We start from the raw sequence: 19,140 nt of genomic DNA on the forward strand, positions 1-19,140 counted from the left end.
CATTAAAAATCAGCGCTGATCAATATATTTGCTTTGTTAGTAATCTCATGAAAAGTTGTAAAGAACCCTAAAAAGATAGTGTAAATGTTTCCATCTGCTGGATAAATTAGAAACTTTTTTTTCTTTTTTTTATTTCAAACTTGCTGTCAAGTGATCTGAATTTTGAATGACCAGTTAATTGGAAGATTTCATGTAGGAATCGCTGACATCTGACCTGATTGATGTCTCAGATCTTTAATATAACATATTATACTTATGATAGTTGATAAGAGTATCAATGTTTTTAATATAACTTACTGAGGAAGAAGGTCTGTAAAGGCCAGATGTTTGGGACAAGAATATTTACTAAAAAAGGGATTAGTGCTTTTTCATTGGCAGAGTGTGTAACTGTAAATATAAGGTATATAGTCATGCATCCAATATTATTCATAAATTTAATATATGTTTTAGTGGAATCTTTACTGCAAACAATGCTGGTTTCAATGATTAAGGTGTTTCAGGAATATTTTTTATAAACAATTATATAAATTTTGCTTTTTTTTTCAGCCTGCAACATTCCAGGTTCCTAATTCACAGAACCAAGTAACAACAACAATGGGTGGACCCATGGGTCCAGGAATGACACCTCAGATGGAGACACCAACAAAAGATCACAAATTTAGTGCTATGGATAATATGATGGTTAGACATGTTGTATTTCGATATTCAAGAATCTGTTTTTCCAATTTATGATTTTGTTAACATTACTGTTGGTGTAAACAATCTTAAATTTTTATGCCTCACAAAATACAGATTAAGTTTGAATTTTTGTTCTAGAGTTATGCCCCTTTACAAATAGACAAATTGCTGAAACTTTTGTTTCTGTTCTCTAACTTAAAGGGGCACTAGCTGTCAAATTCATTGTAACCGATTTGACTCAAATTCTCATATTTGGTTTATAACAATGTAAAACATTTATCCAAACTATCAAAAGTCTAAAATAAACAGTTTACAGAGCATGGGGTAGATAATATATAGGTTCGTTTCGTGTGTATTTTAGTCCAGACGCCATCTAATTAACTATCGATTTGACCTCAGATGACCATATAAGCGATGTAAACAAAAATAAAGATACGAATAGATTAAACCAACACGTGCAGTTGCATTTTTATAGGTCTGTTTGATTTTATTTTATAGATTAAAAATAGATGTTTCTCATTATTTTTAACCATATAAGAATGATTTTATGTGCATCGAATTAGTAATCAAATGATTTACCGTAGTTTTACTTTCATTGTTGACATTCTTTTTCTTTAAATAACCAGTACACGTACAATGCATGCGTTGTCAATCTCTAGCTAGGGGTTAACTTGAAGTTCACATGAATACCGGTTAGAATGATGATGACGTTTTCACTTGCAAGTGAATCAGTCAAAAATTATGTTTAATCGCTTATTTCAACAAAATTAAAGGTAATTGATTGCTAAAAGCAAATTATTTTTTCATTATTCCAATTTGATTAATGATTGATCTAAAAAAAAACATACTTTATTTTTATATATATATCGTAGCTAGTGCCCCTTTAAGTTAGACTCATTTATATATAATATTTTAACAAAACACATTTGACTAGCAGGTCAAACAACAGTTGTTCTTAAATATTGCTTACTGCCATTGGCGATTGCTAAATAGACTGATCACCAGATGTAACAAAATGGATCTTAATTATTAATTTGATACCAAATAAAAAACAATAAATATAAAGTAATTCTAAGTATACTCTAACAATCTAATAATAGAACATGTGTTTTATGATAATTTGATGACAACCATTACAAGACAATTTTATAAGGATTTTTAAAAATTTTTGTAGATGGTAGGTGGAATGTTTGCCTCACCAATGGCCAAGAAGAATTTAGAGATGTCAGCATTTAGTGGCCAGTTCAAATCTCTGAAAGACTTGGCTGATTTTAATGATAATGGCAGTCTTGTTAGCAGTAGCAGTAACCATAGTAACAAGTCAGAATCAAAGAAACACCCTAGTCTGCCCAAAGAGGTAACTGTTCAAAAAGAAAAGCACATTCTGTTTGTTCAATCTTTTGGTTTTTAGAGATCACCTGTCTCAAATGGCCACATAATTTTTTTATGGCCCCGCAACAAAGTTGTCAGTGCCATATAGTTTTACCCTTGTCCGTTATTCCGAAATTCTGAAATCCGTAATTTCCATCATTCAACAACAAACCATTATACAGAGTTTTTCTAAATGCCTTCAGATATTGGGCTGATTTTTGGTATGTAAGTTAACCATGATGAGTTACAGATCATGTTTAAGTTTATTCTGCTCTGCTAATTTATACCGAAATTACAGGCTTTGGACTTTGAAAAATTGTTGAAAATCACAGTTATACAGACTTTTTTTCTAAATGCTTTCAGATATTGGGCCGATATTTGGTATGTGAGTTATTCATAATGAGTTACAGATCAAGTTGAAGTTTTGTTCTGCTCCACTAATTTTTACCAAATTTAAGGGTTTTAGAAATTGTTGGAAATCACAATTACACAGACTTTTTTTCTATACACCTCCAGAATTTGAGCTGATTTTTGATATGTGAGACTACCATCATGTTTGTGTCCACATGTGTTATTGAATTTGCATATTTTTTAAATCTTTGAGATGGGGCCATTCGTGTCGCTTTGACACATCTAGTTTTATCAACTGGACACTTTAAAGACTGGATCTATATTGTTCTTGCATGGAGATCATAGGGATATATTGCATTCACCAGTCCTTCCATCCTTTCTTTCAACACATTTTTCCTTCACAAGTATCAGATGATCAATAATTTTCTAAGAGCCTTAGTCAAACAAGATTTCAAATCCTTTTAATTTTACATTTGTTTATATATGGTTAAAAATATTGATATGTTATTAAAGGATTTTTTTGAAAGGTCATAATATATTGAATGGGTTTCCCTGGAGTTTTCTTCCAGGTAATAATTGTGTTGAAGTGTAAAAATGTTGAACAGGAGGTAATGACGTGATTATGTTTATGTGGGTATGTCACTGATACCTGCCTTGGCTTTCCAGGAGCTGGTTCTTGGCAATAACTAGGATTGAGATGATACCATTGCTGAGAAATTATTAAACAAAATTACTAAAAATTTATATTTTATTCATTACTTTGTACTGATAAGTGTTAATACATGTACAAGTGATAAAAATTATTTAACAAACATAAAAAAAATATCACTTTTTTGTTCTTTCTCTCTTTCTTTAATTTTGTAAATAACCAATGTGAGGTTTTTAATATATTTTATAATTTATATGACTGATGTGAGCAGGTGATATAGTTTGTAAATGGAATGTTTGTTAACTACTAAATTAAAATTTGTGTAAAGATTTTACAGATCTTAATCCTGTAATTTGGAATAGGGATACAAAAGTTGTAGTTCACAATTAATGCTTCTGGGTTTTCAAATATGTTGATAATTGATGTTTACCATTAAATTGTTGTTGGATATTTTCCTCTTTTATTTATTATTAATTTATTTATTTTTCAGGCTGTAGCTATAATGTTGGACTGGTTAAGACAGCATAAAGATAATCCTTATCCTAATGATGACGAGAAAGCTATGTTAATTAAACAAACTGGATTAACAATTAATCAGATTAACTACTGGTTCACCAATGCTAGACGTCGAATTCTACCAAAGTGGGCTCAACAGTGTAAATAAAATCTGTAGTAATTGTACAATGGGAGATAACTGTGCTAGTAGAAAAGGTGCCTAGGTCCTGGCTTTTGGTGGATACTCATTACTCTGTTATTGATCCTAAAGCAGTAGTTTGATAATAATGTGAGAACAAAAAGAAACAATATAACTTAGAAATCAGGCCACATGATACAAATTTTATAAATGTCACTATTTAATGTTATGTCACAGGTGTGAAACGTATGCAATACAAAGGTTGTTTATACAAGTGATTAATTTAGTATATTTTGTTATTATTTAAAAAATGAATATTTACAAAGTGGTTGTTTTAACTCTGTATTTTGATACAAATTTTTCAATGATATTTTTGTGTTTTGTGGCCTTTTGTATTAAACTATCAGTTTAGATATTTTCCTGAAAGTTTTTTTTTATTTACTTGGAAAGTTTTTCGGATTTAAATTTTCTCTGAACAAATTATAAGTTTTATAGTAGTGAGCAAGATATGATGAAGGAAACAGTAAAAAAAGGTTGAAAATTGCTACAGCAGAAATAGTGAAAGTAGAAATATGATTTTATACACATAATGTGTTCCTCTACAAAGTGATGCCCATGACAAGTTGACTTTTATATATTATGGTTAGTGCTGAAACAGGCATATTGCTTGGTATAAGTAAATGCATTTGTTTATATGTGCCTATGCATTATTGTAATTTATTTTTGTAAATTATTGTCCAAAGGACATATAAAAAGTTGTTGAATTATAAAACAGTTTAAGTGAAAAGGAACTGTCTAATAAAGAGCATAATTATTGTAACTTCCAACACTTGTGGTGTTTTCAATTGTTAAGACTTGCTGCTGCATGGAGGTTAAAATGGCAAAAGTTTATGATAGATGAATGAATTACTTTCTGGGGTAAAAATGCTGTTGAAACTAATTGATTTATTAATATCATTTACTTCATTTAGAATGCATGAATTTTGATCAAGTTGATGAAGAAGTAATATAGCATTAGCAATGTAAATACCTTGTACATTTAAAAGAGTTAGTGCCTTTTTATACAACTTGTACATAAGTTTTGGTTTTGTAATATTATGTAAATATATAAAATATTATATTAAGTAGTTATTATTTTTATTAGAATTTAAATGATGTGACTGTCAGAGTCTTGTTTTATTTGTCATGTTTTTAAGTGATTGGGAATTAGATATTGCACTAGTGAGATTATTGGAGTACTGCATTATAACCTTATTTTGTTACTTATAGCGTATTGCCTTTATTTTAAGATGCATAACTGTTGAGGACAAAAGTTATAGACTACATTTTTTTTTATTAAAGGTTTTGAAATAAAAATAAAAAACTGCTTTATTCATAGTGAAAATTTATTTTGTAAAAAAGAAAGCTGAATATTAAACCCATAATAAAGCAAAATAGCATTTTTAAGAGAAAAGATAAAATGACACATTAATGGTTGTTTTTAACAAACCATGACCTTTACATTTTAATATTATATTTGACCAGTAAGGCAGTTTCATTTTGGATTGGTAACTGAGTAAGAAAATGAAAAATTTGGTTGCCTAATTATAAATACTTAAATAAGACAGAGATTCTTGGTGCTTATAGTATTATAGCAATATCTTCTTCCTAATTGATCATGTGATGTAATAAAACACATGTGGAGATCATGTGAGAATTTTTAATGAATAGTATGTTTTACAGTGCGTGCACTTGGCTATACAATGGCATCTTCTTTTATTGAAATAGTCTTTGTGATTGTATGTGTTGATGTTAGTTTCTCTTTTCTCTTTTCTTTCATACTCTTTCTATCTTTCTTATGCATTCATATTGAAATTATCCCATTTTTGTTGAGCCTGCAAAGTTGCTGAAGCAAGACATATTGATTCATTTGTCTGGTAAAAGTTTTTAATACATTCAAGACTTTAAATTTTAGAAAACCTTGACATGTTTGACGGAAGTTTTTCAAAGATTTTGATATAACATTTGAAGCAAAATTTAGTAAATATTTTTTTCTTCTAATTTTTCAGTATTTTTAATGATAGACAGATTTTATTCATGAAGGTATCACTGTTAAATAAGTGTAGGCAACTTTTTAACTGATATGACTGACATGTATTCTTCACATACAGAGCGGTAAAATCTAAAGAAATTATGGTTCAATCATTACAGAAACGTACTGTATCTATGGCTGTTGTCTCTACCTCAATTGAAGAGTGAAATCTCATTGTACTTCATTAACTCACTAATTATATACATTTTTATATTATATCTTTTCCCATTTTATTTTAGTTTCAGTGCTTTCTAAAGATCGAAAACATGATCTCTTTTTACTTTGATGTTGATTGTATGTCCATTTATTATCTTACAAACTTTTAAGTTTTATTGGTTGCAAAAATGGCCAAAAATTATCTTCAATGTAGTTTATTATTGATGAATATTTGACAAATAACTTATTTCTAGAAGAATGAAAAACGAATTGAAGGGAAAGTTGTACTTAAAGACTTTGATGTATTGAGAGTATTTTGAAGCCTTAATTTTCTACTTAATACTATTTACAAAAGATTTTACAGTAGTTCCCACCTTCGTTGCAGTATTATACTATTCGCTGAAAACTTTTTATCTTTGGCCAATTTCAGAAACAAACAATTTACAGAAAATTGATTGAAAGGTTTTAATTCTTTAAAATAGAAAAGTTTAACTGAGTAAATGACTATTTAATTAATTATAAAAATTTCTTTGCAATGTCTATTCATTTCATTTTTCCAGAATAGATGATGTTGTATGGATGAATTTTGGGGATGTTTAGGTAAAAAAAAATAGCTTCCTGGAAAAACATTTCATTACTTAATTTTTGTTTGGGCTTTTTAAAAGCAAAGTGTAGAATTGAAATGAATATTATAGAAAAATTGTGAATTGATTTTATAAGTGGTAAGCCTTTTATCAAAGTGCCTTTTTATAGGTGTCATGGTTGTATAAGTGTAAAGGCATGCACAGATTCTTACATTAACATTAATGCCAGTCAACATGTCAATTAATTTTTAAAATGTTGCTCTCAAAATTAATTTCCCAATGCAAGTTACAACACATTATGCAAATATAGTAGACAGTTAAGAAACAGTTGTTAATCTTGTCCAGAATGATGATATTGTATTTTTATAGATATATGGCATTTTATAAACAGCCTTTAGAAGTATTTTACATGTATAATACTTAGCTTTTGTCTGAACAAAAGAATGTGCCATTTTTATTGCTTTTTAAATTATAAACATTGTTGAACAAGCATGTGAAAACAAATATAAATAAAATTTGTTTAAAATTTATGTATTTTCTATAATTATACTTCAGTCCTAGTCATTAATTTGCCCTATGGTAAGGTACCTGGCTCGATTCAATTCAGATACAAAACATAGCACCAGAGACAATTTATGATTCTTGTTGTCTGATTAACCTAGTTTCCTTTGAACTAAAAGGCCAAATGTTTTGAAACTATTGGATTATCATTGATGAAACAAAGACACTCTGCTAATAATCACCTTAATAAAATTTGTATTTCATAGGAAATAAGATTTGTACGCCTCATATCTTATAAATGCAGATACCTTCTTTTTTTCAACTTTCTGTTCAGCATATGTCGTCTGTCCTTGACCTCAATTTAATAATTCAGCAACTGCTTAAAACCCTGTTCATTTTATTTTGGGCCAAGATTTAACAAATTTCAATCTAATCCCTATTGTGGTTGGCTGGTAACACACACCTTGCTACATTTCAGACCTGTCATTGTAAGTACACACAACATAGTGCAGTCTCTTAGATATTCATAAAATCCTACACATGTCCAGGACAAGCTATTATATACCGGTAATAAGAATTACTCAGATATGCAATTTCTAAAATGATTTGTATGCACTACTTAAAAACCATTACACAAGTTGCAGAAAGAAGTTCATAGTAATTCAATTCAGAATATTGTCTAGATATAACCATTTGCTTGATATAATACAATTTAATGTTTAATTTCAAGTTCATAATGAAAAATCAATCTTTATCTTCTTAAACATCACAGCAATTTGACTATAGGATTGTGTAAGTCCGTTTTTAGCTCACCCGAAGGGCCAAGTGAGCTTTTCTCATCACTGCGTCTATCGTCCGTCAGTTAGCTTTTACAAAAATCTTCTTCTCTGAAACTACTTGGCCACAATCATCATTGGGGTATCTAGTTTTAAAATGTGTCCGGTGACCCAGCCAACCAACCAAGATGGCCGCCATGGCTAAAAATAGAACATAGGGGTAAAATGTAGATTTTGGCTTATAACTCTGAAACAAAAGCATTTAGAGCAAATCTGACTGGGGTGAAATTGTTTATCAGGTAAAGATCTATCTGCCCTGAAATTTTCAGACGAATCTGAGAACCGGTTGTTGGGTTGCTGCCCCTGAATTGGCAGTTTTAAGGAACTTATACCGTTTTTTGGCTATTATCTTGAATATTATTAAAGATAGAGATAAACTGCAAATAGCAATAATGTTCAGCAAAGTAAGATCTACAAATAAGTTAATATGACTAAAATGGTCAGTTGACCCCTTAAGGAGTTATTGCACTTTATAGTCATTTTTACCAATTTTTTTTAATCTTTTACAAAAATCTTCTCCTCTAAAACTACTGGTCCAAATTTAACCATACTTGGCCATAATCATCATTGAGGTATCTAGTTTAAAAAATGTTTGCCGTGACCCTGCCAACCTACCAAGACGGACGCCATGGCTAAAAATAGAACATAGGGGTAAAATGTAGATTTTGGCTTATAACTCTGAAACCAAAGCATTAAGAGCAAATCAGACATGGGGTTAAATTGTTTTGCAAGTCAAGATCTATCTGCCCTGAAATTTTCAGATGAATCCGACAACTGGTTGTTGGGTTGCTGCCCCTGAATTAGAAATTTTTAAGGAAATTTTGCTGTTTTTGGTTATTATCTTAAATATTATTATAGATAGAGATAAACTGTAAACAGCAATAATGTTCAGCAAAGTAAGATCAACAAATAAGTCAACATGACCAAAAAGGTCAGTTGACCCCTTAAGGAGTTATTGTCCTTTATAGTCAATTTTTAATAATTTTGTAAATTTTGTAAATTTTTGTAAATTTTAACAAAATATTTTCCTCTGTAACTAATGGGCCAAGTTCATTATAAATTGAGATAATTGTAAGAAGCAAGAATGTTCAGTAAAGTAAGATCTACAAACACATCACCATCACCAAAACACAATTTTGTCATGAATCCACCTGTGTCCTTTGTTTAATATGCACATAGACCAAGGTGAGCGACACAGGCTCTTAAGAGCCTCTAGTTTTGTTGTTGGAAAGATTAGATCTATTGTTCCAATAAAGGCAACAGAAGTATACCGCTGTTCAAAATTCATAAATTGATTGAGGAAAAAACAAATCCGGGTTACAAACTAAAACTGAGGGAAACACATCAAATATAAGAGGAGAACAACGACACAACAGGAACACAACACTAAAATGGAACACACACAAATCCGATCTATAATTTAACAATGGCCATTTTCCTGACTTGGTACAGGACATTTTAAGAAAAAAGGGTGGGTTGAACCTGGTTTTATGGCTAGCCAGACCTCCAGCTTTTATGGCAATATTAAATATAACATTAAAATGGCAGGACTACAATACAAATAAATGGGAGAACATACAGGACAAAGAAACACCAATAATAGTTATCAAAAGGTACCAGGCTTAAAATTTAATATGCCAGACGTCTACATAAGAATCATCATTGACTCTTAGATAAAAAAAAAAGGGTTCGAAAACCAAAACAAGTACAAAGTTAAAGAGCATTGAGAACCAAAAGTTTCAAAAAATTGTGCCAAATACGGCTAAGGTTATCTGCTGGGGATGAGAAAATCCTAAGTATTTAAAATAATTCATACTTTTGCAAACAGTAAAATTGAGAAAGGAAATGGGGAATGTTTTAAAGCGACAACAACCCGACCATAGAGCAGACAACAGCCGAAGGCCACCAATGGGTCTTCAATGTAGCGAAAAACTCCCGTACCCGTAAGCGTCCTTCAGCTTGCCCCTTAAAAATATGTATACTAGTACAGTGATAATGGACGTCATACTAAACTCCGAATTATACACAAGAAACTAAAATTAAAAATCATGCAAGACTAACAAAGGCCAGAGACTCCTGACATTAGACGGGCGCAAAATTGCGGCGGGGTTAAACATTTTTAATGAGATCTCAACCCTCCCCCTATACCTCTAGCCAATGTAGAAAAGTAAACGCATAACAATACCCACATTAAAATTCAGTTCAAGATAAGTCCGAGTCCGATGTCAGAAGATGTAACAAAAGAAAATAAATAAAATGACAATAATACATAAATAACAACAGACTACCAGCAGTTAACTGACATACCAGCTCCAGACCTCAATTAAACTGATTGAAAGATTATGTCTTCATCATATGAATATCAGGCACAATCCCTTTATTTACAAAAAAAGGACTACATAATAGATATACATGTTAACACCGAAGTGATGACTAACTACAGAATGAAAACAAATATGTAAAACAACATAAATCAGCACATAAAAAAGAACAAACAACGTATTATAGGTAAGCCCAAGAGATCAGCACACAAAAGTGACGTCACATTTAAATTTCTGAAAAGGATAGAGTTCAAGATTAGATTTTTGTCGAGCCTGCAACTTTTGTTGCAGAAAGCTCGACATAGGGATAGTGATCCGGCGGCGGCGGCGGCGGCTACGGCGGCGGCGGCGGCTACGGCGGCGGCTACGGCGGCGGCGTTAGCTAACTTCTTAAAAGCTTTATATTTTAGAAGGTGGAAGACCTGGATGCTTCATACTTTGTATATAGATGCCTCATGTTACGAAGTTTCCGTCAGTCACATGTCCATTGTCCTTGACCTCATTTTCATGGTTCAGTGACCACTTGAAAAAAAAGTTCAAATTTTTTGTAATGTTGAATTCTCTCTTATTATAAGTAATAGGATAACTATATTTGATATGTGTGTACCTTGCAAGGTCCTCATGTCTGTCAGACAGTTTTCACTTGACCTCGACCTCATTTCATGGATCAGTGAACAAGGTTAAGTTTTGGTGGTCAAGTCCATATCTCAGACACTATAAGCAATAGGGCTAGTATATTCGGTGTATGGAAGGACTGTAAGGTGTACATGTCCAACTGGCAGGTGTCATCTGACCTTGACCTCATTTTCATGGTTCAGTGGTTATAGTTAAATTTTTGTGTTTTGGTCTGTTGTTCTCATACTATATGCAATAGGTCTACTATATTTGTTGTATGGAATGATTGTAAGGTGTACATGTCTAGCGGGCAGATGTCATGTGACCTTGACCTCATTTTCATGGTTCAGTGGTCAAAGTTAAGTTTTTGAGTTTTGGTCTTTTTATCTAATACTATATGCCATAGGTCAACTATATTTGGTGTATGGAAATATTTAATGATCTTTATGTCAGTCGCGCAGGTTTTATTTGACCGTGACCTCATTTTCACGGTTCATTGCACAGTGTTAAGTTTTTGTGTTTTGGTCTATTTTTCTTAAACTATAAGTAATAGGTCAACTATATATGTTGTATAGAAGCATTGTTAGCTGTACATGTCTGCCTGGCATGGTTCATCTGACCTTGACCTCATTTTCAAGGTTCATTGGTCTTTGTTAAGTTATCTTGGTTAATGTTAAGTTTATGGTACAGTTGTTATAAAGCTTAGCTTTTTACTTAGGACTATCAACATAATATCAATGATTAGTATAGAAGGCGAGACATTTCAGCGTGTGCACTTTTGTTTGTACTGATATAACATGTATTAATAACAATGAAAATTACAAAACTTATTAATATAGAATACAGGTCAGCTACCAAATCTACAAAATGCATAGACACTGAAATATAATTCTCATGTCACAGTCAAAGGAAATGTGCTATACAACTTTTAATATTCAGTGTCATACGATCATGATACTGGTACAGTGTATTCTGTGTTATCCTACAAACTAAGGGAAGAAACAAATGTCTGAATAAGCAGGGTGTCAGAATACTCAGGGTTTTATGCAAGGATAGGCATATTTTGGGACCAGAAAAATGTGTCAGTTAAAGCAGGATATTGGAATTCTCAGGCGTCGGATTAGGAAGGTTACACTAATTGTTTTCAAAATCAACAAGCAATTCTTAGAGCAGAACAATGTAATTAACTTATGTTTCAAATTACAAAATGCCCCAAAACTTTTTTTCCAGATAGAATTTTGGAGACAATTAAGATCTTAGTTTCAAGTCTTTCTGTTGGTCCCATGCTGTACAAGGATACTTGATTAACTTTATGAGAATAATCTTTATTTTGTAATTTCTTCTGTAAATAAAAGTAAAACGTAAAATGAGAAAAATGTAACAGGGATTATTATAATATTTAGTTAAGACATCATATTGTTATTTAAACAAATTGCTTTGCAAATTATGTAATTACATTATACAAAATATAAATGTTCTTTTTATTTCTATCCTATACATATACTATACCTAAATATAATTTGAAATTATTCCAGCTTTGATTCCCAACAGCGTTGTTAATAATTAGGGTCAGACTTTTTTTCTCTTTTTTTTTAAGTCCTATTATTTTGTCAGATAGTGGAATCTTGGACACAAGCCTTTTTGTGACCAAAAGACAGCATCCAGTGCAAAATTAGATAGAATATGTCTGCCATGTATATTGTCCTTGATTTTATTTACATTCTTCAGCAACTGCTTAAAAAAAGATTTATATCAAGAAAATTTCTCACTTAGGAGTAATGAGATAACTTTATTTGGTATTAACCATTCTCGTAAGGTACTTCTGTACGTTAGACCGAGGGTTTAGGTGATAGAACTATTCCTTGCCATGTGCTAGTTGTGAGTGAAAAGCAGATTATCTAAGCTGTAATTGGTAAAACATTTAAGAATATTTAGTTCTCATTGCTATTCAATTTTCTACTTGATTTAGCCTTACTTTAGTTAATATTCGAGGGTCACTATAAACATAAACCGAACACGTTTCTGTACATATCAAAAGTGTACTATTAATTACAGTTTATAGATTCATATTAATCAAGTAATCGAGTCTTGAATGATTCAAGACTTGTAGCCATGCCAGTATCAGTGCGCTGGACATTCCATTCTCGAAAAGTCCTTTGGTAGACTGATTATCTACGAGTAATTGTGCTACAAGATGGTACTCGAAATGATCTGCTATACATATTTCGTCTAAATCGTGTTGGTGAAATAGTTCATAACTACTTATCTTTTTTCATTCTAATTTCTCTAAAAAGTCTGTGACATTTGAATTGTTGTGGTATCTGTCTTCGTATCTACGAGACTATCGCTTAAACATCTTATTCACAATTGATCACAATTAATCAAATTAACAATCTTCCAATTAATGTTTTATATGCTTTGGAGGTGGATATTGTTGACATTGTATGTTATAGTAAGATATGCAATGGTGTCATCTGCATATGATAATACATTCAATTATGTTTTGTGGTATATAGTTGATGTAGTATAAGGACACTCTGGGACCTAATACTGATCCCACTGGTACCCCTTATTCGACATCTGTATATCCTGTGGGTGTTCCCTCTCCTCCCATGGTGATCAAGTGTGTGTGTTAAGAGTCTGAGGGAGATTTTACCGAATGCTTTGCTTAAACCTTATATAATGAGACCTTAATCTAATTTTTTTTAGACGTCACAAATGAATTTCCATTAGCTGAGTTTCAATGGGCAATACTGTCGAAAACAACGTTTTACTTGATATTGAGTTATGATGTTATAGTGACGATGAGTTTCATGAGTTTGCAGCAACAAAAGTCAGCGAAACAGGTCTTTTAATTACTGCTTCATATTCCTTTCTTCAAATGTGACATGCTTTCGCTGATCTCCTTGTGTATGTTACCATAAAGTCTTAAAGATTCTATAAGTATAAAATTTAGGATGGAAGATTTTTCAGCGGACAGTTCTTTCAAAATTGTACGTTTTATAATTTTCTAGTTCGACTGCTTTGTGAACGTTGTAGATATTTGGCTGTCATAACATGTTGACGTTCATGGCCATCTTGTGGTGATCTGTAATGGTAAGCACATTACATTTTTATGAATAAAAACTCATTTTCCAGGTTTTTTGTACTAATGCTAGTTTGTCAAGATCGTCTTGAGGGTGTATATTGTCGACACTTTATGTTATAGTAAGATATGCAATGATATCATCTGAAAATACTACTGTATTCAAGGTTTTGTGGCACCTGGTTGATGTAGTATAAGGACACTCTTGGACCTAATACTGATCCCACAGGCACCCCTAATTCGACATCTGTATATCCTGATGGTTCTCCGATTGCGACTATAGCTTGTTTCTGGTCTCTCAGGAATGTTTGGATTCATATGTTGGTGTTACCTCTCATCCCATTGTGATAAAGTTTGTGTGTAAAGAGGCTGCGGGACATTTTGCCGAATGCTTTGCTGAAATCAACATAGTAAGACCTAAATCCAAGTTTTTTAGGCGTCATTAATGAATTCCAATAGTTGCGTTTCACAGGAAAATACTTTCAGAAAGCCACCTTTTAGTTGATTTAAGATATTCTGCTTATCAGCACGAGTTATAATGTTACTATTGACAATGCATTCCATGAGTTTGCAGGCAATAAAAGTAAGAGACACTGGTCTATAATTTACCTCTTCAAAATTCCTTTTTTAAAGATGTGACATGCCTCTGCTGGTATCCTTATTTATGGTACTTTTTCAGTCTTTAAGTACCATAAAGTCTTAAAGACTCTTTAAGGATCATATTCAGAATGTAAGATTTTTTTCAGCGGACAGCTCTTCAAAATTGTACGTTTTATAATTTTCTAGTTTGACTGCTTTGTGGACGTTTAATGTGTTCAGTCGTTTCGTGACTCCATTTTCAGTGATATTTATTCCGAAATAGCATCTTGCATCTTAGTTATTTTGGGTCATGAAGCTCTAACGTTTAGAAGTCAAACTTTAATCGGAATCTTTAATTGATAGATTACCTTTTATTTTTATGGTTTCCCCATCGATAGTTTGTCAGCAAAACTGTCTAAATAAAGTCACAAAATTGTAAGAGTATCGTGTCTTTTCGGTCCAGAGATTCAGTCGGAATCCATGTAACTCGGTGATAAGGTATACAAAACTATCTAAATGAAATCATCATAGATACCAGGATTAAATTTTGTATTAACGCCAGACGCGCATTTCATCCACGAAAGACTCAACAGTGACGCTCGAATCCAAAAAATTAAAAAGGCCACATAAAGTACGAAACTAAAGAGCATTGAGAACCAACATTCCTAAAAGTTTTGTCAAATACAGTTGAGGTAATCTATTCCTGTGTTAAAAAAGCCTTAGTATTTCAAAAATAATAAAGTTTTGTAAACAGTTAATTTACAAATATGACCATATCAATGATTATTCATGTCAGCACAGTGATGACTACTGGGCTAAACACACATGTGCCTCAACTGCAGACCAATAACGAAATTGTGAGTGCTAAAATAAATTTTGCAATTAACAAGGATGTGTGTCTTTGCATCATATACCAGACTCTAACAGTTCAAATATGGTGGCACCTTGGACGACGATGGGTATGTTCAACTGGTACAGGAACCAACAAGAGGTTCCAAATACATTGAAACAATCCATCAGTTTTATCTCGCACCAAAATAATCCCTGGGATGTCAGACCACAATATTGTCTTTAGTGAAATAGACACAAAGCTTATATTCAGGAGAAACCCGTCATATAAATAGCTAACTAGGGCTTATAAAACAGGAAATAAAATGAAACTCTTCAGAGAGTACAATGATTAGCTTGAAATGGGGCTTCAGAGGAGGAACTCTTGTTACTATTAAAATCAAAGCCTAACCAGAGTGTAATAAATTATATCTAACATTAAACTGAAAACAGTCCCCGTTGGCTTACACCTCAAACTAATACAGCATCTGGATAGATTGTATAATAAAAATAAAGAAAAATTCAGCAGATTGAAAAGCCACTTCAAAATGTAAAGAAACCCGACAAAAGGTACAGAAAGAACATACATACTGGAATTATATTGAGAACATAAAGACCACTAAAAATAAAAACAACCAATATAGTTATATGAAACAGTTCTGAGCATACATGAAACATATGCGGTTCAAGGGCAGTAAGATGGCACCACTTCTGGTATGTAGTGCAGGATTAATAAACTCGCGCCAAGTAGACCAAGCAACAATCCTTAATAAACACTTCAAATCAGCAACAACAATGCATTAAGCAAACATGAATTCATACCTCGATGTAATGTGTCAGATTTCGGGTAAATACCATTCTGCAGAGGAACACGGCATCACAGAAAACAAAGTATCAAAATTACCGAAATAACTAGTAGCCTCAAATTTTTACAATAATTTTGCAAACATATAGTGAAACAGAGGGCTTACTGTCTGACTGACTGGGGGAATGTAAATGTTAGCATGGTCTTAAAAAAAGAATGGAGATGAGATACAGAGTAGGGTCGTTCGAGTTATGTATCTGAAATGCATATGTGCATAGAGCACATAAACACAAGTCTCATCATTAACCACACAGATCACCACCAAATAATTAATTCCTTACCGATTACAACATGTCCTTCGATATCAACCGATCATGCAAAATGTAACTTATTGAGTTTGCAGGACGATAAACCAACAACATGAGTGCAGGTAAACAAGCAGACAATGGATTTTTTTTTCAGAAACGTCTCCTCTAGCTCGTACATAAACTCGAACACTATGGGGTCAAAGAAAAAGTCAATATGTGGATTGCGAGTTTTCTTTAGCATCGGACACAATCAGTTGTAGTGGAGGGAAAGCTTTAGTTTGTTACCCGGATTTGTTTTTACTTCATTGAATTATGCCTTTGGAAAAACGGTTTACTATTGTTTTCTTTATCTATCATAATTTGATGTATATTTAGTGTGTGGTACATCAAAGCTCAGTCATTCGGCCTTCACTATCCCTGTTCCACATCAACGGAATGTCCGATGGAATCAATACCACTATCCGACTATTTGCAGACGACACATAAAACATCTTTTTTAATGGCGACACACTCGAACTCATCTTTTTTAATGTCGACACACTCGGACTCAGATGAGTCAAACATTGAATAATCGACTTCGACATAACGAGGTTCGATTGTATATCATCAGACAAAGACTCAAACGAATACAAAAAAAAAATCTGAATAAACTAGGGACATGGGAGAGCTTCTACACAGACACAGTGTAATATTCATGCTATCATCCAGGAAAACAATATCATTGCAACATCCTATAATCTACATGGTCACATTCTAGATCCGGTCAAAAAGTACCTAGGATGCACATCCGAATTCAATGATCATGTTAATGACATATGTTACAAACATTTGGGGGCAAAAAAAAACCAATTTTAATTCTATTACGAATAGTACACTAATGTGTTTGTCAGATCCTCGTTAGGTCTACTTTTTCATACAAAAGTAGACCAATAAATCATATACTAGTACCACAAGGTTGGGTTCGTTGGGTTGAGAATGAAAATATAATGTGAGCAATTGCATTGTTATGTCGAAAAGGAGTGCATTGTATTAATTGCTGAGGAAAATGTGACTAGTATTGTATATACCCCAGGAATAGATTACATTTGATGTATTTGGCAAAACTTTTTGGAATTTTGGTCCTCAATGCTCTTCAACTTCCCACTTTATTTGGCCTTTTTAAAACTAGAGGTCCCCTAAGAGCCTGTGTCGCTCACCTTGGTCTATGCACATATCATAAACGAAGGGCACAGATGGAATCATGAAAAAATTGTGTTTTGGTGATGGTGATGCATTTGTAGATCTTACCTTACTGAACATTCTTGCTGCTTATAATTATCTCTATCTTATATATAATGAACCTATGAATCTATCCCAGTAGTTAAAATCTCTTGTAAAAATTTACAAAATTTACAAAATTTATGAAAATTGTTAAAAATTGACTATAAAAGGCAATAACTTCTTAAGAGGTCAATTGACCATTTTGATTATGCTGACTTATTTGTAGTTTTTACTTTGCTGTACATTATTGCTGTATACAGTTTATCTCTATCTATAATAATATTCAAGATAATAACCAAAAGCTGCAAAATTTTTCTTAAAATTACCAATTCAGGGGCAGCAACCCAACAACAGGTTGCCTGATTGGTCTGAAAATTTCGGGGCAGATAGACCTTGACCGAACATTTTTTTTCCAGTCAGATTTGCTATATATGATTTGGTTTCTGAGATTTTAGCCAATAACTGCATTTTACCCTATGTACTATTTTTAGCCATGTCGGCCATCTTGGTTGGTTTGCCTGGTCATCAGACACATTTTTTAAACTTGATACCCTAATGATGATTGTGGACAAGTTTGGTTAAATTTGTCTCAGTAGTTTCAGAGGAGAAGATTTTTGTAAAAGATAACTATTATATATACCAATATAAATAAAATAAATATATACCAATAACAATGTTATTACTTTTTGTTGACCTTGAACGAAATTGTTCATTTTTTCCTAAGACATGGATCATCAATTTGAATTTATTATATAATCCATCAGTTGACAACAACAATTAAATTTAATTGTTTAAAATACAATAAAAACTTACCTTTTGAGTGAATATTTATTCCAAGATTAAAACAATCTAAAAGGTACGTCTATCATAAAAATTTACGATCAACTCGACTTTTAGGAATCGATGAACCATGTCGTTTAAATTCTTGTAATTTCATGTCTTCATATTAATATTGTTTATGATGTTATTATTATGTATTTCATATTTGCAAAACTTGTGTCTAATCCTATTGTCAAAGTTTTGGACAATAACATATGTTTAAACTAAAAGATAACAAAAATTTACTATAAAGGGCAATAACTCGTTAAGGGATCAACTGACCATTTTGTTCATTTGACTTTTTTGTAGATCTTACTTTGCTGAACATTATTGCTGTTCACAGTTTATCTCTATCTATAATAATTTTCAAGATAATAACCAAAAACGACAAAATTTACCTAAAATTTCTAATTCAGGGACAGCAACCCAACAACCAGTTGTCATCTGAAAATTTCAGGGCAGATAGATCTTGACCTGATAAACAATTTTACCCTATGTCAGATTTGCTCTAAATGCTTTAGTTTCAGAGATATAACCCAAAAACTACATTTTAACACTATGTTCTATTTTTAGCCATGGCGGCCATCTTGGTTGGTTGGCTGGGTCACCGGACACATTTTAAAACTATATACCCCAATGATGATTGTGGCCAAGTATCGTTAAATTTGGTCCAGTGGCTTCAGAGGAGA

At 32.2% G+C, this 19,140-nt stretch overlaps 1 protein-coding gene across 4 annotated transcripts in view; it reads left to right on the plus strand.

Moving 5' to 3' along the window:
* The window catches only part of LOC143064660 (uncharacterized), a 65,324-nt gene extending 58,300 nt beyond the window's left edge, over window positions 1–7,024 (plus strand). For all 4 annotated transcript variants that reach the window (XM_076237645.1, XM_076237642.1, XM_076237644.1 and 1 more), the window contains 3 exons: window positions 547–681; window positions 1,853–2,035; window positions 3,540–7,024. In XM_076237645.1, the coding sequence (XP_076093760.1) occupies window positions 547–681; window positions 1,853–2,035; window positions 3,540–3,713 (492 nt within the window). In that variant the 3' untranslated portion in view covers window positions 3,714–7,024. The remainder of the gene's footprint in view (window positions 1–546; window positions 682–1,852; window positions 2,036–3,539) is intronic.
* Window positions 7,025–19,140: the final 12,116 nt, after the last annotated feature.

Source organism: Mytilus galloprovincialis, chromosome 2, assembly GCF_965363235.1.
Source record: "Mytilus galloprovincialis chromosome 2, xbMytGall1.hap1.1, whole genome shotgun sequence".
NCBI classification, from domain to species: Eukaryota; Metazoa; Mollusca; class Bivalvia; order Mytilida; family Mytilidae; genus Mytilus; species Mytilus galloprovincialis.